Source organism: Ranitomeya variabilis, chromosome 4 (assembly GCF_051348905.1).
Source record: "Ranitomeya variabilis isolate aRanVar5 chromosome 4, aRanVar5.hap1, whole genome shotgun sequence".
Lineage (NCBI taxonomy): Eukaryota > Metazoa > Chordata > Amphibia > Anura > Dendrobatidae > Ranitomeya > Ranitomeya variabilis.
Genome location: NC_135235.1, coordinates 229,083,225 through 229,105,736, shown reverse-complemented (window position 1 = coordinate 229,105,736; position 22,512 = coordinate 229,083,225). Strand labels below are relative to the sequence as shown.

At 44.0% G+C, this 22,512-nt stretch overlaps 2 protein-coding genes across 5 annotated transcripts in view; one reads left to right on the top strand and one right to left on the bottom strand.

Annotated features, from left to right (window-relative positions):
* Positions 1-604: 604 nt before the first annotated feature.
* Positions 605-15,288, top strand: LOC143768723 (alpha-tectorin-like). Of its 2 annotated transcripts, XM_077257377.1 has the most exons (8): positions 605-684; positions 9,123-9,184; positions 9,273-9,311; positions 10,685-10,815; positions 13,568-13,849; positions 13,987-14,124; positions 14,308-14,467; positions 14,833-15,288. In XM_077257377.1, the coding sequence occupies exons 2-8, from the start codon at positions 9,145-9,147 to the stop codon at positions 15,003-15,005; spliced, it is 963 nt and encodes a 320-aa protein (XP_077113492.1). In that variant the 5' UTR covers positions 605-684; positions 9,123-9,144; the 3' UTR covers positions 15,006-15,288. The 2 variants fall into 2 exon arrangements, with proteins under 2 accessions (XP_077113492.1, XP_077113490.1); XM_077257375.1 differs by lacking the exon at positions 605-684 and having other exon boundaries at positions 8,988-9,184; positions 14,833-15,131.
* An 844-nt stretch (positions 15,289-16,132) lies between these two features.
* The window catches only part of CTU1 (cytosolic thiouridylase subunit 1), a 29,538-nt gene continuing 23,158 nt past the window's right edge, over positions 16,133-22,512 (bottom strand). For all 3 annotated transcript variants that reach the window (XM_077260160.1, XM_077260159.1, XM_077260151.1), the window contains exons 5-8: positions 19,653-19,928; positions 19,383-19,520; positions 18,896-19,049; positions 16,133-16,663 (exon numbers count right to left, since the gene is read on the bottom strand). In XM_077260160.1, the coding sequence (XP_077116275.1) occupies positions 16,491-16,663; positions 18,896-19,049; positions 19,383-19,520; positions 19,653-19,928 (741 nt within the window). In that variant the 3' untranslated portion in view covers positions 16,133-16,490. The remainder of the gene's footprint in view (positions 16,664-18,895; positions 19,050-19,382; positions 19,521-19,652; positions 19,929-22,512) is intronic.

Here is a 22,512-nt window from a genome sequence, read left to right as displayed (position 1 = left end):
TCTGTCCTGGCCCCAATGTTGCTCAACATTAAAATAAATGATCTAGATAAGGGAACTGAAGGTAAACTCAACAAATTTGCAGAAGATGCAAAGCTAGGAGGGATAGCTAACACCTAACACTGGAGAAGACTGAGAAAGGATTCAGAAGGATCTAAATAATCTTGGACAATGGGCAGCAACTGAAAGAATGGTATTTAACAGGGAAAAAAGCAAGATTCTAGGTTTTTGTCCTGGGGGGCCAAAGACTGGACTTATGAATCAGAACAAAAGAAAATGTGAACTTGTAAAGATGTAGGGTGGATGGTGAACCCTCAAATATTTTCCTTCAAGTTTCCAGACTACTGCCCCATTGTTCACAGAGGATAAGAAACATAAAGACTCCATTATGCTTTGTTCGTTTCCTTATATTTTTTTCCCTAGTTATTTGTTCTAATAGATTAGATTTTCAGAGAATTCTGGAGAATTGTGAATCATTGTTTGATAAGGGCCGAGCGGCGAAAATGGAGGCAATGTGGCCATATTGTACTTCTACATAATTACCTCTTTATTACTACTCTGGGTAAACATCTGCACAAATACAAAGCTGAACACTACAAGTCCCCGCCTCGACACATAATCTATAAAACCGTGTATTATAGTATCGTATCTGCATCTTCAGGCTCGGATCGATCAGACGACATAGAGGTAAGAGCATTTATAGCATTTACTATCATCCGATTCACTCAGGTGCTCTTCCTCACTTGGTCAAGTGGGGCAGATCACTGATTAGAATAACTCCCACACTAAAAAAATCCATAAAACTCTACACTTACCAGAAATGCTCAGGCAGTTCATCCTATCTAATATATAAAGCTGAATGTGTGTGTGTATGTGTGTCTGTATGTCCGGGATTGGCATCTGCACCGTCTCAGCTACAGCCACAAAATTTTTCACAGTCACACGTCTGGACCCTGAGAGCATCATAGGCTATGATGTGAGGCAAAATTTTAACCCCGCGTGTTCCAATTCACCAAACAATTTTGACCCTATCTACATAATGGGGAAAAAGTGAAAGGAAAAGTGTTGGAAGCAAATTGACAGCCAGGAGGAGATGGCATACAGGTATATACTATATACAGGGGAGATGATATACAGCTATTTATTATATACAGGAGGAGATGACATACAGGTATGGAGCGCCCCCACACCGCCGCAGGGCCGAGGGGTACCCGGAGCCGGGCCTCTGGGTCTCAGTCCTGGGGTTGTCACGGTGGCTAGACCCGGTCCGTGGCCCTGTCTGTCAGTGGGGGACGTCCGGTGCAGTAAGTGGTGTTGTAACGGTGCGGTTGTGGGGTGCAGGTCGCGGTAAATAACGAGGACACCAAGTTGCAGTCTCTTTACCTCTTTACTGGAGATCTCTGAGTCCTCAGTCCAGAATACGGTTCACCAGGCTGCGCAAGTCCGGCCGGTCCAATGGCACCTCCAGAGTTCACTTCACAGGTGGAAATCGGTGCCTTCCTTCTTAGCGCTATGTGTTGTAGTCCTTCCCTGCTGTGCTTACGGAAAGTACCCCACAACCGTTGTGTCTGTTTCTTAAGTTCCCTCACAACTCGATTAAATGATGTTCTTCTAATCGTCCGTCCCTTCCTGATGTTACAGTTAGAACGGCACCCGTTTGTCGGGTAGGCCTGGAGTTCTTCCGGGACCCTAGAGACGCCCCTCTCCCGCAATTGCCTCCCAAGACTTCATAGGTGATATGTGTTAGACAGCCCGCCTTAAACTGACTGTCCTGCCGCTGTTTAGAGTATTGCTTGAAGCTGAATGTTATAATACTCCCTCGGCGTTCCGGCCACCGGTAGTGCGCCTCAGTAGGGTGTTGCTCCGGTCTTACAGCACAACCCCTACTGGAATTCTCCTATCGCTTGATCTCGTTTCTCACTCAGCACAATCTATCTTGCTTCTAGTCCTTTCTTGGGCCCCGCCGCTTCCCGGAGCTGGCGCGGACCCGTTACGTTCTTTCCAATGCCAAGCCTCTGTCAGGATCCCACCCCTGACAGAGACCCTACTGTCTCTTCCTCCACAACACCCTCTGCCACTAGGTGTTGCTTCATCCAATCCAGTCAGCTTTCTGATCTAACTTCCTGCCTGACCCCCAGTTTACCCACTATGGTGGGGAGTGGCCTAATGAATAGAACCCTTAGCTCCCCCCAGAGGCCCGGCTGTGAAATGTATTGGTGTCTGTGATACCTGATCAGATGAACTCCTTCAGTGCCATCGGACGCACCATGGCTCCCCATAGTGGCGGAGCCACAGTACTGCAACGACCAGGACTCTGGGGCGCTGCACTCCCCCCTGGTTAAACACAGTACTCCGGGACTGGGAAGAAAACAACAATACAAGTTAGCAAAAAGACATACAATTTTGTTGAGTGCAATAACAATAAGTATACTTGAACAGGCTTCCCTTTATGGGAGGTAAGGACACTTGAACGTTACAAACATGGCAAAAATATCATAGCAACATGCTATAATTAACTTTTCTTACCCAACCGGGTATTCTACTAAGTGCAAACATTATTAACCAATAATTTAACTTTGCCTTTAAGGATATACACTCTTAATCCGCTAAAGACCTTCCTATAATCACATTACAAGGTATTTTAACTTTTTCATTCTCCTACTTTGGATCTGCAGGACCGCCTGTCCTATCGGCACCAGACCTACTGCCTCTCCTTTCTGTTACAGGACCGCCCCGTTCAGCCAGGGCCTACTGCCTTTTCAACTACTATACACAGTATAGAACATAACTTTTCTTTCAGTTTGAGAACACCGAGCCGGCTCTACTTGGCTCCTATAAGGACTCACCCACTAACCCTTACGGGTTCACTTTCTGTCCTTAGTAACACATTACTAACTTTCGATGGGGAACGCAGGGTTTACCTTCTATCCCCCCCCTTTTCTTATCAACATTATCAACTATCTTCTTTTCACAACATTAAACTTTCTCATTACTTCCTTTTACTTTTTCTTTCAGAGAACATTATCAGCATTCCTTTACAATTAACTAATGGCATACATATAACTTTTACATGTAAATATTATCATCATTTTCTTCCATTGACATTATTGCTACCGGTCTTAAAGCAATATCACCATTTACGTGCAACAAATGAACATCCCCTTTAAGAGGGGACCAAATCTCGGTGAGGTAGCACATCTTCTCAAGCTACCAGTCCATACTCATCAAAGGTTCCAGTGCGGTATCTTCGCAAAGAGTCCTTGTTTAAGTAAAACCAGTAGGGAGCGCCTTTAATAAGGTGCAAACTATATACAAAAGAGTTCGGATCATGCACAGTTCATGATTCAGCAGTTTTTAAAACTTGTGCAAAACTTTTGGTAACAAAAACAAACAATAGGGATCCCGGGTCAACAAAGGGATCCCTTTAAGAGTTTACCCTGAACGGGTTTAGCAGCCCAACAGAAAACAGTAACTATTTACAGATTCATGGTATCGAGGTTTATTCTTCCTCAGGTGGCCGTGGGAGGTTGCTAAACATCAGCTGATGGGGGACACCTCCCGACCGTGCAGGCTTCAGCCCTTGGTCCACGGCTGATGCAGCGGTAGTTTGTTCCCTTTCTTTCCAGTCTTTCCATTGTAGGATCAAGTACCGCTTATATTGTTCCCAATTCAGCACGGCAATGGTGTGACCCTCTCGCCGGACTCCATCCAGTCCAATTCGAGGAGTCTCCCACCGGAGGATAACTCCCTCCGGGCTCACATCTACGAACTCCCCCGTCTGGGTCGGTGGCAGAGGTATCAATCTCCCCGTTGCGCCGGGGGATAATACCCCTAGCCCCGCAAAAAGGAAACGGTTATTGTGGGGGCGAGGATCGATCGCAGGATCGAGATCGGTCGGGGGAGCAGGGACGCTTTCTATACCTTCGTCTGATGTGATTCCACCGATGTCGGTCCGTTCCATTAACGAGGACGCTGGAGTCGGCTGCAGCCCGGACCGCGGCTCCTCCCCGGCAGTCTCCGGATACGGCTCCGCTCCCCATAGCTCTTCTTCGGCTAGTTCCGGGATCGGGATAGGTAGGCTCAGCTCCGCTACCGGCTCCGAGGAACTCAGGTCCTCCCACTGCGGTGGACGCGGGTCCCTCTCTGATGGATGAGGGCAAACCGGGTTCACCTCGCCGTTGTTCGGGCCCCCGCTGTTCACCGTCGCTGTCCGGCATTCGAGGGCAAGGCATGTATCTGACTCTGCCATTTCTCCAAGGTCGAGCTCCTCCTTCACCTCGTTCCCGCCATCGCAAGTCAGGGGGCGGTTCTCTGCTTCGAGGCAGGTCATCGCTTTGCAACAAGAGGCGCAGGGGGCGATCACAGTTTCTGGCGCCACTTTGGTAGTCTCCTCCCATGGCACGCCCTCCTGCTTCTCTGGCGTAGCAATGGCGGCGGTTTTTGGCGGGAACTTTTGGCGGTAAATGGCGCAGCACAGTCTTTGCAATAAAGTACAGTCCAAGCACAACAAATTACAGTTCCAAGGCACACATGACCTGATTCTTCAGGCTTAAGTAGATCCTGTTCGTGACGCCAAGTTTGGAGCGCCCCCACACCGCCGCAGGGCCGAGGGGTACCCGGAGCCGGGCCTCTGGGTCTCAGTCCTGGGGTTGTCACGGTGGCTAGACCCGGTCCGTGGCCCTGTCTGTCAGTGGGGGACGTCCGGTGCAGTAAGTGGTGTTGTAACGGTGCGGTTGTGGGGTGCAGGTCGCGGTAAATAACGAGGACACCAAGTTGCAGTCTCTTTACCTCTTTACTGGAGATCTCTGAGTCCTCAGTCCAGAATACGGTTCACCAGGCTGCGCAAGTCCGGCCGGTCCAATGGCACTTCCAGAGTTCACTTCACAGGTGGAAATCGGTGCCTTCCTTCTTAGCGCTATGTGTTGTAGTCCTTCCCTGCTGTGCTTACGGAAAGTACCCCACAACCGTTGTGTCTGTTTCTTAAGTTCCCTCACAACTCGATTAAATGATGTTCTTCTAATCGTCCATCCCTTCCTGATGTTACAGTTAGAACGGCACCCGTTTGTCGGGTAGGCCTGGAGTTCTTCCGGGACCCTAGAGACGCCCCTCTCCCGCAATTGCCTCCCAAGACTTCATAGGTGATATGTGTTAGACAGCCCACCTTAAACTGACTGTCCTGCCGCTGTTTAGAGTATTGCTTGAAGCTGAATGTTATAATACTCCCTCGGCGTTCCGGCCACCGGTAGTGCGCCTCAGTAGGGTGTTGCTCCGGTCTTACAGCACGACCCCTACTGGAATTCTCCTATCGCTTGATCTCGTTTCTCACTCAGCACAATCTATCTCGCTTCTAGTCCTTTCTTGGGCCCCGCCGCTTCCCGGAGCTGGCGCGGACCCGTTACATTCTTTCCAATGCCAAGCCTCTGTCAGGATCCCACCCCTGACAGAGACCCTACTGTCTCTTCCTCCACAACACCCTCTGCCACTAGGTGTTGCTTCGTCCAATCCAGTCAGCTTTCTGATCTAACTTCCTGCCTGACCCCCAGTTTACCCACTATGGTGGGGAGTGGCCTAATGAATAGAACCCTTAGCTCCCCCCGGAGGCCCGGCTGTGAAATGTATTGGTGTCTGTGATACCTGATCAGATGAACTCCTTCAGTGCCATCGGACGCACCATGGCTCCCCATAGTGGCGGAGCCACAGTACTGCAACGACCAGGACTCTGGGGCGCTGCAGGTATATACTATATACAGGGGAGATGACATACACGTATATACTATATACAGGAGGAGATGACATACAGGTATATACTATATACAGGAGGAGATGACATACAGGTATATACTATATACAGGGGAGATGACATACAGGTATATACTATATACAGGGGAGATGACATACAGGTATATACTATATACAGGGGAGATGACTTACAGGTATATCTAATATATAAAGCTGAATATGTGTGTGTGTGTGTCCGGGATTGGCATCTGCACCGTTGCAGCTACAGCCACAAAATTTTGCACAGTCACACGTCTGGACCATGAGAGCGTCATAGGCTATGTTGTGAGGTGAAATTTTAACCCCGCGCGTTCCAATTCACCAAACAATTTTGCCCCTATCTTCATAATGGGGAAAAAGTGAAAGGAAAAGTGTTGGAGGCAAATAGACAGCTGCCAGATGTGAACAAGGGGGACTTAAAGAATGAGAGCGATGGCGCCAAAGAGTATATACCGTACAGTTGCTAAGGTGGGGCCCCAACATGGGATACTCCCCACACACGGGGATATGAACACACACACAAAATGTGCCACACACTACCACGTGCTTGAACACATATACCTCCCTCAGCACACATTTCACCACACATACACTAACCTCGCCACATAAAAGTCGAAACACAAAAGTCGCCACTCAAAACTCGCCATGCGCACAATTCGCCACATGCAAAACTTGCCACATGCAAAACTCACCACACGTGCAAAACTCATCTCATGGAAAACTCGCCACACGCAAAACTTGCACACGTGGAAAAATTGCCACATGCACAAAAGTTGCAACACATGCAAAAGTTGCCTCACACAAAACTTGCACATGCTCAAAACGCACCACACATAAAACTCGCCACGCGCAAAACTCGCCATGCGCAAAACTTGCTGCACACAACTTGCTACACTAACCTGTCACATGCAACTCGACACACAAAAAGTTGCTACACGCATGTCGCCACACAAAACTTATCTCACAAAAGTCGCTACATGCATGTCGCCACACGGAACTCAACACACACAACTTGACACAAGAAAACTCACCCTAAAACACACACAAGTCTGGCATTATCCATCAAAAATAAAAATCTGATTAATAAGCAGACAAACTACAAGAGCAACAACTGTACCATATAGGAAATCCGGCAGCTGTCAGTCACATGACCTGTCTATTATGTGTATGTGTGAGCTAATATATACTGCCAGGGGGGAGGGTTTCCTGCTGGCTGGGGATTTATCAGGCTGCCAATTTAGCTTACAAATACTGAGGTAAAAATACTGAGCAAATAACATGTGAATGAGGTCTAATACAGGAGGAGATGACACACAGATATATACTATATACAGGAGGAGATGACACACAGGTATACACTATATACAGGGGAGATGACACACACAAATATACTATATACAGGGGAGATGACACACAGGTATATACTATATACAGGAGGAGATGACATACAGGTATATACTAAATACAGGAGGAGATGACACACACATATACTATATACAAGGGAGATGACACACAGGTATATACTATATACAGGAGGAGATGACACACTGGTATATACTATATACAGGGGTGATGACATACAGGTACATACTATATACAGGGGAGATGACACACAGGTATATACTATATACAGGGGAGATGACACACAAGAGTATACTCTATACAGGAGGAGATGACACACAGGTATATACTATATACAGGAGGAGATGACATACAGGTACATACTATATACAGGGGAGATGACACACAGATATATACTATATACAGGAGGAGATGACACACAGGTATATACTATATACAGGAGGAGATGACACACAGGTATATACTATATACAGTGGAGATGACACACGTATATACTATATACAGGAGGAGATGACACACAGATATATACTATATACAGGAGCAGATGACACACAGGTATATACTATATACAGGAGGAGATGACATACAGGTATATACTATATACAGGAGGAGATGGCATACAGGTACATACTATATACAGGAGGAGATGACACATAGGTATATACTATATACAGGAGCAGATGACACACAGGTATATACTATATACAGGAGGAGATGACATACAGGTATATACTATATACAGGAGGAGATGACATACAGGTATATACTATATAAAAGAGGAGATGACACATAGGTATATAGAGGAGGAGATGACATACAGCAGGTATATACTATATACAGGAGATGACATACAGGTATATACTATATATAGGAGGAGATGACATACAAGTATATAGTATATACAGAAGAGATGCCATACAGGTATATACTATATACAGGAGGAGATGACACATAGGTATATACAATATACAGGAGGAGATGACATACAGCAGGTATATACTATTTACAAGGGAGATGACATACAGGTACAGTATATACTATATACAGGAGATGACATACAGGTGTATACTATATATAAGGGAGATGACAAACATGTATATACTGAGGGGAAAATGAGAGGTGTGAGGTGAAAATGAGGGGTGTGAGGTGAAAATGAAAAGGTGTGAGTGCAAAATGAGAGGAGTGAGGGAAAATAGTGGAGTGATCGGAAAATGACAGATGTGAGGTCGAAATGACAAATGTTGGGGGGGAATGAGAGGAGTGAGGGGGGAATGAGAGGAGTGAGGGGGGAATGAGAGGAGTGAGGGGGAAAATAAGAGGAGTGAGGGGGAAAATGAGAGGTGTAAGGGAGAAAATGAGAGATGTGAGGGGGAAAATGAGAGACGTGATGGGAAAATAAGAGAAGTGAGGTGCTATAACTAACCACAGATATTTACTATGCCCAATGCCGGGCTCTTCAGCTAGTATCTAATATTTTTACATATTTCAATTCATTTCTTTTTTTTTCATATAATTTTTGATAATGGCTGTCTAAACAAACTCCTAACCTAACTTTGAGTCAATCCCAACAATGAGATTGCGAAATCCTGATGATTTTCCATGGCAGTCAAAAACTATACCATAAGAAAAAAGAAAATATCAAATCTTGAATTGGACCCTTTATGTTGAAAAATCAACTTGTAATAATTTAAAAAAAAAAAAATCACTAAAAAGCGTTACCCGGAAAGCACACAATGAAAACAATAAAAATAAAACCACCTGAAAAATGGCAAAATTGAGTTTTTTCACCAATTCATATCATGTGAAATAGTTTCCAGGACTTTTTTTTTGTAGATTATACTACACATACATATTACTTGTCCTGAAAAAATGTTTTTGATGTAGTCATGTTGACGTAAAAATATAAAAGATATAATGCTAAGAAAAAAAAAGTACAAAAACTAAAAATTGCTCATCCTTAAAAGGTTAATGTTATCTCTATTCAGTATTTCAGAGCGCTCAGCCAACATGAAGTCTGTGTTACGAGCGCTTTTATTACCGCTGTTGGGTATGTGCTTAAAAAAAATTATAATAATTTTAAAAAAATAATAATAATCTGGAAAAAAAATGTTAAAATGTTTTATGTTTTTGTGCAGTTTTTATCTCAGAGTGCGAGTACGGAACAGCAAAATCAAGTAAGAAATTTTTAATTTATTTTATGTGATTTTGTGATAATTGTTAAAATGATAACAAAAAATTAGAAATACTAATAGTTAAAAAAAACACAATTAAAAAAATTAAAAAATAAAAAACTTTGAATAATCTGGCCAAGCGTTCTAAGGGAGAATCCTAGTAATGTATAACGAAAATGATCCTGGAGAAATAGTAGGAGCTTCTTTATAAAGTACTTGGAATTAGACCTCATCTTAAAGGGAACCTGTCACCACGTTTTTGGAAGATGGGATAAAAATAGCGTTAAATAGGGGCAGAGGTGGGCGTTACATTAGTGTGTTTGTTATGCGTTTATTACCCACCTAAGTTGCCGAAATACCTTTGCAAAGTCTCCGTTTTCGCCTGTCAATCAGGCTGGTCTGGTCAAAAGGGCGTCTTGTCTTCCCCCAGATTTTGCGTAGTTTTCCGTTGGTGGCGTAGTGGTGTGCGCATGCCCAAGGTCCCGAATCCTCTGCCAGGGGATTTAAAAAAGCGCGCTGTTCGTGATTTCATTGGTGATCGGTGGGCGCGGCCATCTTCCTTTGGCCGCGCGTGCGCAGAAGCAGCGCTCTGCTGGCCGCGGCTTCAGGAAAATGGCTGCGGGATGCCGCACGTGCGCAGATGGATATCGCGGCGGCCATTTTCCTGAAGCCGCGGCCAGCAGAGCGCCGCTTCTGCGCACGCGCGGCCAAAGGAAGATGGCCGCGCCCACCGATCACCAAGGAAATAACGAACAGCGCGCTCTTTTAAATCCCCTGGCAGTGGATTCGGGACCTTGGGCATGCGCACACCACTACGCCACCAACGGAAAACTACGCAAAATCTGGGGGAAGACAACGCCCTTTTGACCAGACCAGCCTGATTGACAGGCGAAAACGGAGACTTTGCAAAGGTATTTCGGCAACTTAGGTGGGTAATAAACGCATAACAAACACACTAATGTAACGCCCACCTCTGCCCCTATTTAACGCTATTTTTATCCCATCTTCCAAAAACGTGGTGACAGGTTCCCTTTAAAGGGTTATTCCCAGATCCCATTATTTTTCACAAAACACAGTAAGTGAATATGTATTGTTAATATATAGAATTAACCCCTCATGATGTGTATTTTTTATACCTCTGTTTAGTTTTCATCTCTATCCTCCCCTCATGAATTAGCCATCCAATTCTTATCACCTAAAACTAGATTTCTCAGCAGCACTTTCTTCTCCTCGGTGCTGCAGACCCTTCCCTCCCTCTCTTCTCTGTGCTGCTGACCAGCCCCATCTAGCTGAGTTAATCTAAGCATGCAATTTGTCTTGTGTTTTTGTGTACTCGCTATCAATATTCTTACTTGTTTTGTTTTCCTGTGATCTAGATGAGGTTCTCTACCCATATGGTCCTCGTCAGAGTGACAAAACTACCCCCATTCAAGATGATGGAGCATCCGGTGAAGTGCGACTCTCCATTGAATTTACATTTTTTGGCAAAAAATACAAATCTTTATATGTAAGAACTTTTCAATGTTATTATTTTATTGATATGTTTAGCGACTACTGAGCAATACTTTTATGATCTTTTTCTCTTGGTTCATTACCTTCCTTTAAAAATAAAGACTGGTGGTCCTGTAATGTAATTGACAAAATTTGGATTGACATGGTGGTGCCCATAGCACCAAGCTTTAATCATACTGTAATATAGTGAAGAGTCCGCTGGATGGAGTCCTAAGAGCAATGTATATAAAAAACAAACTCTCCTATAGAACAAAGAAAACTGTCACTAGTGCCCCCTATAGGTGATTATTCGGTAAATCCATTTTCAAACTTTTAGAAGGCAATTATTTGGGTTATCACCCAAGCCAAAGATACAGATTTAAGGGCATAATTTTGTATGCGTAGGATATCATCAAGATGGTCTCTTTGAAGAAAACCTAAAACAGCATCAAATCTTTAGGGTTATTCCAAGAATCACAGTATTTTTCACAAAGCACAGTAAATGCATACTGTTTATTAATATGTCCCTAGATTCTTTCTTGTACCTTTGTATCTTTTTCATCTCTCGTTGCCCCGCTTTGTTTCCAGAGTCCTATTTTTATCTGCTAAAACATTTGCCATAAGCACCCTGCTTCTCCTGAGTGCTGCAGTCACCTCCCTCCCTCTCCTCTGTGCTGCAGACTAACCTTACCCAGGAGTTATCATCATGCTAATCTTAGTGCATAAGTCACCTTATGCTTTTGTGCACTCTCTGTTCCTTTACAGTACCCTGCCTGATCAATTTTTTCTTCTACTATCTACATTAGTATAGCTGCTTGTGCGTTCTTTTACATCATTTTTGGCTGGTATCTAGCAGAGCTCAACTCTACTGTACTGCTCCACAATGGAGCAGCATTGGGAGTTTCTCATCACTGATCTGTCAGTGGCAGGCAAAAAACACTGCCCAATTCCTCTCAGCCTCTCATTATACAGCCCCATTGTACAGTACATCTCTCCTTTCAGCCTCTCTATATACAGCCTCATCTATTAGTATGTCTCTTCTTCCTCCCCTTTATATTCAACCCCTTACTGCAATATATTATTCCATTCAGCTCCATCCTGCAGTACATCCCTCCTCTCAGTCTTTTATGCTTCTGACCCCTCTATAAACAGCGATACACCTCTCATTTCAGCCCTTATACACAGCCCCAGCCTAGATTACATCACTCTTCTGAGTCCCTCTATCTACAGCCTCATCCAGCAGTATATCTCTCCCCTCAGCCCTATCCAGCAGTGCATCATTCCACTCAGTACATCTCTTCTCTCAGTGCATTATTACTCTAACTCCTCTATAAACAGCAATATCATGCAATATATCTCTCTTTTCAGCCCCTATACACAGCCCCATCCTACAGTTTATCACTCCTCTCAGCCCCCTTATGTACACCCCATCCTAGTATATCTCTCCTCTCAGCCCATCCTGCAGTACAATACTCCTCTTATGTACCAGCACACATGCACACTACCTCTTCCTGGTATGAGCTCTTTGCACTGTAGCAAAGGAGGCTCTGACCCTTCTATAAACTGCTCTATCATGAAATGTATCTCTCCTTTCTGCCAACTATACACAGCCCCATCCTAAAGTACATAACTTCTCTCAGCCTTTCTATTTACAGCCCCATCCTGCAATATATCTTTCCTCTCAGTCCCATCCTTCAGTATATCTTTCCTCTCAGCCCCATCATGCAGTGCATCACTCCTCTTATTTAACAGCACACATTCATGCTGGAGCTTCCTGGTATGAGCTCTCTGCATTGTAATGAAGGAGGCTCTGGATCTCTGACCCTTCTATAAACATCCCGATCATGCAATATCTCACTCCTTTTGGCCACCTATACACAGCCCCATCCTACAATACATCACTCCTCTCAGCTGCTCTATGTGCAGCTCCATCCTCTCAGCCCCTCTATGTACAGCCCCATCCTACAGTACATCACTCCTCTCACCTCCTCTATGTGCAGCCCCGATCCTCTCAGCCCCTCTATGTACAGCCCCATCCTTTCAGCCCCTCTATGTACAGCCCCATCCTTTCAGCCCCTCTATGTACAGCACTGTCCTCTCAGCCCCTCTATATACAGCCCCATCCTCTCAGCCCCTGTATGTACAGCCCCATCCTACAGTACATCACTCCTCTCAGTTCCTCTATGTGCAGCCCCATCCTCTCAGCCCCTCTATGTACAGCCCCATCCTTTCAGCCCCTCTATGTACAGCCCCATCCTTTCAGCCCCTGTATGTACAACCCCATCCTACAGTACATCACTTCTCACAGCACCTCTATGTACAGCCTCATCCTGCAGTACATCGCTTCTCTCAGCCCCTCTATGTACAGCCCCATCCTCTCAGCCCCTCTATGTGCAGCCCCATCCTGCAGTAATCTGCACTGTAATGAAGGTGACTCTGACTCTTCTAGTGACAAGAGCAGCACTGTTCTACACAAAACCAAGAACAAAGCTGTGATCCTGGTACTTAGGAGGAGTTGTCATTGGATCTTCCCAAAGTTCCTTGCAAGGGGTCACGTTCCCTGTTAGAAATCATAAAATTTGGTCTAAACAAATCGAACCCCCCATAAAACTCCCCCATTCATAATGTTTTTTCATAATTTTAGTTTAGTTTCCTTTTAGCCTGGAGTGATCCAGCAACATTTGTGGTTATCGCCACCTGTGGGTGATACATGGTATTTCGGACACAATCTAAATCTTAACTTTATTCATTTTTTTCATCTTTTGCAGGTAAATAATAATGGAGTGATTTCTTTTAACAAGGCAGTTTCCCAATACACCCCAAATGCTTTCCCCCTCACTAATGGAGAAACATTTGTCACCCCCTTCTGGGGAGACGTGAACAATCGTTTGGGGGGCACTGTGTACTATCGGCAAAGCACAGACCCTGATCTTCTGCAAAACATATCAGCGGATATGAAGAAGTACCTGCCGGATCTGCACTATAAGGCCACATGGGCGTTCGTGGCCACCTGGGACAAAGTAGCGTATTATGGTTCTAAGTCTAGAAAGGTCAGATATACATATACATGACCATTAATAGTCACCTAGATCTCTTTCATTGCTAGTATCACTTGCAAAAATATTTTTTTCCTAATAGCAAACTTTATAAACTTGTATTACTCTTTTCATGTCATTTCCTCTATTAGGTGAACACCTTCCAGGCCGTCCTCACCAGTGACGGCTATAATTATATCACCATTTTAAATTACGGTGACATCCAGTGGACGACTGGGACCGCCAGCGGTGGAGACGCCTACACTGGACTGGGTGGGACCCCGGCTCAGGTGTGTAAAACAAGCGTAAATACTGTGTAATATCGCCACCTGCTGGTGATCTCAGGAATTTCAGCAGATTTCTGCACTGTATGTTTTCTTCTGGAAGTTCCCCAATTACATTGTAACACTGTATATATATATATATATATATATATATATATATATATATATATATATATATATATATCACAGGCCGGATTTAACAGTGGAGATGACACTCATTACTTCAATATTCCCGGATCCAGAACTAACGAGGTGCTGAAGATCCAGTCCACATCTAATGTCAATTACCCTGGACGATGGGTATTCCAGGTCGATGACTTTAAGGTTTCTGGGGGCTGCATCTTCCAAGGTATTTCTTTTTTTATTACAAGGTGTATAATAACAAGTAAGAAAATAAAAACAGGAACAAAAATAATAAATACTGTATCTGGTGACCCCTGTCACCGCCATCATCAGCATGCTGAGCTGTCAGTATTTGATGGACAGCTAAGTTGTCCAATCGGATGCTGAGGTGCAGGGCCGCCATCAGGGCATTACTGCGCTGACTGGCGTATTTGGCCCGGTGGGCAGATGAGATGCGGACCCCCCTCTGCCCATCAGGCCTGGGCCCCGCGACGCAGGTTCTATTGCAGCACACTGTGCTGCTGCTGCTGCAGTTTTTGGGAACTTTCTGACCCACGAGTGATGTCACTTTCCATTATTTCTTTATCACAGCACAGTTTGCTAAGGAAGGTGAGGATTTCTGGAGCGAAGCCTCGTGCAGCACTAAGTGCAGGTGTCAGGGTGGTAAGGTTTCCTGTGCAGAGGAGAAATGCCCGGGGTCTGGCACCTGTGAAGAATCTGGACCTTTCTTCACTTGCAAGATCGAGAAGAAACTCTGCTACTAAGTGATCCACCAGCACATCTGATCCCCCAGGGCATCTTATCGGGCAACCAATTTATATGATTCACCCAGAGGTCCCATAGAGCGGTGGGAGAGCTGCCCCATGTCTGTAGTGCCCTCCCCCCATAGAGACCACCCTTATGTATACACTGCCCCGCTGACTAGTCGCTGTGAGATGCCGCACATCATTGCTTCAAAATAGCTGTCAGACATGTCAGCATAGCAACAAATAAGCTGTAATCAGTCCATATAGGATGACGTCATGTGATAATAAAAGGCTTCTGACCAGGTGCCGTGTCCTCCATGTGTACAGCCCATAGGTCATCAATATCAAATCAATAGACAACCCCTTTAATTCTCTTCTGCTAACTTCTGTATAATCTCATGAGGCTAGCTGAGGCAGCCTTACGTCTGAAACATCGGAAATTGTCTGAAATTGGACAGATCGGCAGCACTTACAGGCTCTATTGCAAGGAGCTTGTAAGCACTGCACTTTGGACAATGATAAAGAACATTTTTTAGAAAGGAGAGGATTTTTTTTTTAAAGGAGACAAATTACAAAGTTGATGACTTGGGTGGACGTTGGTGAACTACCTGCACAGGTTAACATTAGTGAGATTGTTTTCATTTATTATGGGAGGGAACTAATTTGCATATAGTTTTCCCATGAAGCCCTAACAATAAGACACCATGTATATCTGGTCTTCTTAAGGAGAACTATTCCCCCATCCCAGAAGATATAGACGAGAAAGAAAAATCGAAGCAAGAAGAATATAGAATATATACGGATAGAAAGAGCAGAACTGCTGTCCTAGTTTATCCAACATAGGGCAAATTATTCATCCTCATCGTTAAGTCTACAGTTGTTTCCCAATGGGAACTTATCTTCGTCCTTGCTCAAGTTTTTGGTCAAGTTGTTGGAGCTCTTTCTTTGTGAATCAGTAGAACTCAGTAAGTTAAAGAAGCTCCCAATGTCCCACCACCATGAAATCTTCAACTTCTTGTCCAAAAACTTGAGCAAGACGTACGATGACCGAAGAGTAGAATTTATCAAAATCTCCTCCGTCTCCTCCTTACAAATTCCGAAGTTCAATATGGAGATAGAGAAGAAAAAAATAACCACAGAGAAGACAAGAGCTGAGAGATTTATTTTAATGTCAGGCAGATGAAAAGGAAAAAGTGGAGAGAAAGTGGGAAAAACTGCTGTGAATCGTTCTACTGAAGAGGAACCTTCTAACTTTTGATGAGTCTGGAGGGCAGAAGAAGACACTATGGAAGTTATCAAAGAAGACAAGTCAAGGACTTCAATCATGTAAGGTCAAACATCAGACTTTGGACTTTTTGCATAATACGATGGTGGAAAGTAAAATGATAAAACTAATCTTTCTAAATAATATGGTGTAATAAAGCTGAAAGTTTAGAGAAGAAGGCGAGCGTGTGAAGCAGGGCCGAGTCTCCGAGATCCATCACATTATCTTCAGGTGGAGACCTAGCAGTCTTCCTCATCGATTTGGCACGTGTAGTATTGACCTGATTGCACACAGATGTGACCTTCATCGCACTTCTTGTCTTCGCACATCACTTTCCCGCTGCGCCTACAAGAACACTGGGTGGTACAACCTTCATCGCTCCACATGGTTTGTCCAAACTTTAGGAAACTATCTGGAGATATAAGAAGAAAAAAAGAGCTGAAAAATTAGCTTCATAAACTCTAGAATTATGGTTAGTTTCTACTTTCTGGTTCAGGTTCTTCCATGATACAGGCAACTTGGATAATGCCATTGACCCTTTTTTTTATTGCCTAAAGGCCACCAAAACCTTGGAATATTTGGATTGGACTGGATGTTAGGGAAGAATGTTTGTCTAAATAAGTTCCTAGAACAAATCAGCTGTTTAAAGGTTTTTTTTTGTATTATAGACATCAATTACCCATTTCTAGGATCAATGAGAACTCAACCAATCCAAAGAACAAAGGCGTAAAGGAGCAAGACATCCATTGGGTTATCTGCTACAGGTCCTTCTCAAAAAATTAGCATATAGTGTTAAATTTCATTATTTACCATAATGTAATGATTACAATTAAACTTTCATATATTATAGATTCATTATCCACCAACTGAAATTTGTCAGGTCTTTTATTGTTTTAATACTGATGATTTTGGCATACAACTCCTGATAACCCCAAAAACCTGTCTCAATAAATTAGCATATCAAGAAAAGGTTCTCTAAACGACCTATTACCCTAATCTTCTGAATCAACTAATTAACTCTAAACACATGCAAAAGATACCTGAGGCTTTTAAAAACTCCCTGCCTGGTTCATTACTCAAAACCCCCATCATGGGTAAGACTAGCGACCTGACAGATGTCAAGAAGGCCATCATTGACACCCTCAAGCAAGAGGGTAAGACCCAGAAAGAAATTTCTCAACAAATAGGCTGTTCCCAGAGTGCTGTATCAAGGCACCTCAATGGTAAGTCTGTTGGAAGGAAACAATGTGGCAGAAAACGCTGTACAACGAGAAGAGGTGACCGGACCCTGAGGAAGATTGTGGAGAAGGACCGATTCCAGACCTTGGGGAACCTGAGGAAGCAGTGGACTGAGTCTGGTGTGGAAACATCCAGAGCCACCGTGCACAGGCGTGTGCAGGAAATGGGCTACAGGTGCCGCATTCCCCAGGTAAAGCCACTTTTGAACCATAAACAGCGGCAGAAGCGCCTGACCTGGGCTACAGAGAAGCAGCACTGGACTGTTGCTAAGTGGTCCCAAGTACTTTTTTCTGATGAAAGCAAATTTTGCATGTCATTCGGAAATCAAGGTGCCAGAGTCTGGAGGAAGACTGGGGAGAAGGAAATGCCAAAATGCCTGAAGTCCAGTGTCAAGTACCCACAGTCAGTGATGGTGTGGGGTGCCATGTCAGCTGCTGGTGTTGGTCCACTGTGTTTCATCAAGGGCAGGGTCAATGCAGCTAGCTATCAGGAGATTTTGGAGCACTTCATGCTTCCATCGGCTGAAATGCTTTATGGAGATGAAGATTTCATTTTTCAGCACGACCTGGCACCTGCTCACAGTGCCAAAACCACTGGTAAATGGTTTACTGACCATGGTATTACTGTGCTCAATTGGCCTGCCAACTCTCCTGACCTGAACCCCATAGAGAATCTGTGGGATATTGTGAAGAGAAAGTTGAGAGACGCAAGACCCAACACTCTGGATGAGCTTAAGGCCGCTATTGAAGCATCCTGGGCCTCCATAACATCTCAGCAGTGTCACAGGCTGATTGCCTCCATGCCACGCCGCATTGAAGCAGTCATTTCTGCCAAAGGATTTCCGACCAAGTATTGAGTGCATAACTGAACATTATTATTTGATGGTTTTTTTGTTTGTTATTAAAAAACACTTTTATTTGATTGGACGGGTGAAATATGCTAATTTATTGAGACAGGTTTTTTGGGTTATCAGGAGTTGTATGCCAAAATCATCAGTATTAAAACAATAAAAGACCTGACAAATTTCAGTTGGTGGATAATGAATCTATAATATATGAAAGTTTAATTGTAATCATTACATTATGGTAAATAATGAAATTTAACACTATATGCTAATTTTTTGAGAAGGACCTGTATAACACAAAAGCAGGATTGTGTTGGGTCACGAGTGGTGCTAAGTGAAGAAAAAGGCCCTTGGGTCACTTTATATTGGGTAGAGCTGCATAGACTTGGTTTTAAGACCAAGTCTGGACCTCCACTGGTCAAAATTGGCGGAATATCCTATCAACATGTCTGCACTTTAATATTTTTATGTAGAAGAAGCCCACATGGTAGACAGCCGCTTTGGTGATGAGGAATGGGGGACTAAGGACCCCCATTTTTGTGATTAGAAGGGAACACATACCTGAGTACATACAGCCACCGGGCACCTTGAATTCATCCACTCGGAAGACCCAGAGTCCGGGAATGCCAACATTGCTGGAAGACTTAATATTGACTATTTGTTCAGTTCTGGAGAAGGGAATGTTGAAGTATTCGGTAGCGGTGTTAAATCCAGCCTGTTACAAGAAAAAAAATGGTATTACAGTATTTAATGGTCTACTCTCTATCACAGGCTTGAAATAGCCCTCCGCATTATGAATCTGGTCAGTCTGGTTTCAATGATGTAGACCTTTATTGGCCTTTTTTTAACATGATCCCTTTATTCCCCATCACCAAATACATGTGTGATTCCAACAATGTGATTTTCCCTTTGTAGATGTCAAAAGTGAAATTTCATTGTTGAACCAATTTTTTTAATTTGTATTATTTTGGAGAAATCTTCAAATTGTCAAGTGTCTTACTGGAATTTTGCAGTTGTTTGTTGCCTTTAGCGAAGTCTTTATACATACCTGGGCCGGGGTGCCTCCAAGTCCTGTATGAGGGTCTCCACCACTGGCTGTGCCGGTTGTCCACTCAATACATTCGTATCTAAACATGACGATGGACGTTTGACCATCAGCAGCGAGGACGGTCTGGAAGGTGTTCGTCTGGTAAGGGGAATTAGAAGAGAGCGTCAGTTACATCTTTGGACGCCATCACACGACTTTGATTTAGGAGGAAATAGTAATCTATTGATCTGAAATATTTGTTCTCTCACTCCCAATTTTTTGGCCCCTCACCTTGTTGGATTCGGTTCCATGATACGCCACCTCATGCCAGGTGGCGATAAACGCCCATTCACATACAACATCCATATCAAACATTTTGTTTATGTCATTGGATATGCGATTCAAAAGCTTTTCATCTGTTGTCTGCCTGTAATATATCGACCCTCCACTTTCATTGTCAACGTCTCCCCAGTAGGGACAAATCATATAGAGATCAGGAATGGGGAACGCGTCGGGAGTGTATTCAGTCACCGGTTGTTTAAATGAGATCGCTCCATTGTTGTTCACCTGCAAAAGAAATGAGAATTTGCAATGAGAAGATGAAGATGAACGATCACTGTAAACTGGGTCATATGTAGAGTGTCCCTATTAACAGTGCCAGACACTGAGTGCACCCATGTATACTTGCATCCAAACAGTGTCACTATTAACAGACCATCCAAAACTGCCATCCAAAGAGCTCTCGATAAGCAGTACCAGACACAGAGCGCATGTAGGAGAATGGAGATAAAAGGCTTCAATGCCGTGCGGCTTCCAGGCCTGAACAAAAAACATACGGAACTGACTCGAAGGGGAAAAGCTGCAGGAGGGACAGAATTAGACAGTGCTCTGGGTCAGGTGACGATGACGAAGCCAGCCTTAGATATAAAAGGTCAGCGCGCCAAAAGGGGATAAGATTTGTCGCAAAGTGAAGTGACAGGTTCACTCGCTGCGGCCCAGACAGTAAGACGCATCCGCGTGTACCATCAAGGCCCCGACCCAGATTAAGACTGTCAAGCATTGAAGAACCAAATGATGCCGATGAAGGTTTCCGATCGAAACGATGCCGGTCAACAGCCAAGGACCAGCCCTCAATGATACAGGCCAAGGAAACGTCAGCGATCAAGTACCAAAGAGACCCCAAGGATACTAGAGACTTGTGCCTGGGCTGGAGATTGGAGGAGATGTGTAAACTGGGCCGTCACTTTCATCGTGGACATATGGAACCAGGCATGGGCAGGGGGAGGACTGCAGGCCAAATGGGGTCTGGTTGATTGAGGCCCTCTCCTGTCCACACCACGCCGGAGCCCTTGTCCACCATGTCCCAAGGTAATGTACCGGTCATTCTCTCAGCATGCACAATTTATGCCTAGGACTGTGGGACAGGCACTAGGTTTATCTCTTATGCCCTTTTCTGAATATGCACAGCATTAGTATTATACGTACCAATAGAGTTGCTCCATGCATATGTTAGTTACTTTCATATTTATTTGATACCTTCATCATTTTCCCTTTTTCTGGGCATTTTTTATGCTCAGTTTTCTGTGCAACATCAGCATTTACCCTATTTGGCATTATTCAATTTTTGGGCATTTGTCCGGCGTGTTTGTGCTCAGGTGACCTGGATTCGCTGTGTCTTTCTCCAGCCACTTGTTAACATCCTTTTGGGCTGGGTTTTTTTTGTTGGCACGCCTCCCTTCCCACCGTTTTTTGTCCATTCGTTATTATTGTATGTTTGTGTATTTGACACTTCAATAAAATTATTTGCTTTTTGGTACCTCTTTTGCTTGGTTGCTGTTCTGTCGCTTATATTTGCCTTTTCCATTCTGCAACCTAGCGGATTTTTTTATAGGTTTATATACTAGAGACTTGTGCCTGGGCTGGTGATTGGAGGAGATGTGTAAACTGGGCCGTCACTTTCATCGTGGACATATGGAACCAGGCATGGGCAGGGGGAGGACTGCAGGCCAAATGGGGTCTGGTTGATGTTAAAGCGGCCCAGAGATCGCTGATAGACATTTTTAGGAAAACGTGCAACTAGTGAGATGGAGCAACAGCCCTCATAAATTGTTGATCGCGCCTGGTGTCTCTGATGTTGCATTCAGACCACCTGCTTATGTCAATCATCAATGTATACAGTCTTCCAAAGACTGCCCGATAAGCAATGCCAGACACTGAGTGCATCCATGTATACTGCCATCCAAACAGTTCCCCATAAGCAGTGCCACACAGAGAATGCACTCAGGTACACTTGTGTGAAAAAGTGTTTGCCCCTTCCTGATTTCCTATTCGATTGCATGTTTGTGACACTTAAATGTTTCAGATCACAAAACAAACATAAATATTAGACAAAGAAGTAATCACAAAATGCAGTTTTTAAATAAAGGTCTTCATTATTAATGGTAAAAGAAATCCAAACCTACTGGGCCCTGTGCGAAAAAGTGATTCCTCGACCCCCCAAAAACTTTCAGACTCCATCAAACCACAGCGAGAGCTTAAGAAAAGCAAAATTAAGACTTTGGAGTGGCCTTGTCAATGTCCTGACCTTAATCAGATTGATATGCTGTGGTGGATCTTAAAAAGGCGGTTCATTCTCGGAAACCCTCCAATGTGGTTGAATTACAACAATTCTGCAGAGATGAGTGGCCAAAATTCCTCCAGAGCATTGTAGAAGACTCATTGCCAGTTATTGCAAACCCTTGATTGATAAGAGGCCCAACCAGTTATTAGGGTTAGGGAGCAATCACTTTTTCACACAAGGCCCTGTAGGTTTGGCTTTCTTTTTCCCTTAATGATAAAACCCTTCATTTATAAACTGCCTTTTGTGTTTACTTGTGTTAACTTTGTCTAATATTTACATTTCTTTATGGATCTGAAACATTTAAGTGTAAGTGTGACAAAAAAAAAGGTAATCAGGAACAGCGAAATCACTTTTTCTCATCCAGTAAAGTTCCTATTTACAGTGTAAAAGAGGGAGTACACCCACCTACAGAAAGTGCCCCTATTAACAATGTAAGGAAGAGAGTACACCCATGAACTTTGTCATCCAGCTGAGTGCCTTGAAAATAGTGCCAGTCAAAATATGGATACCAGGACACTGACCCGCAGAGAG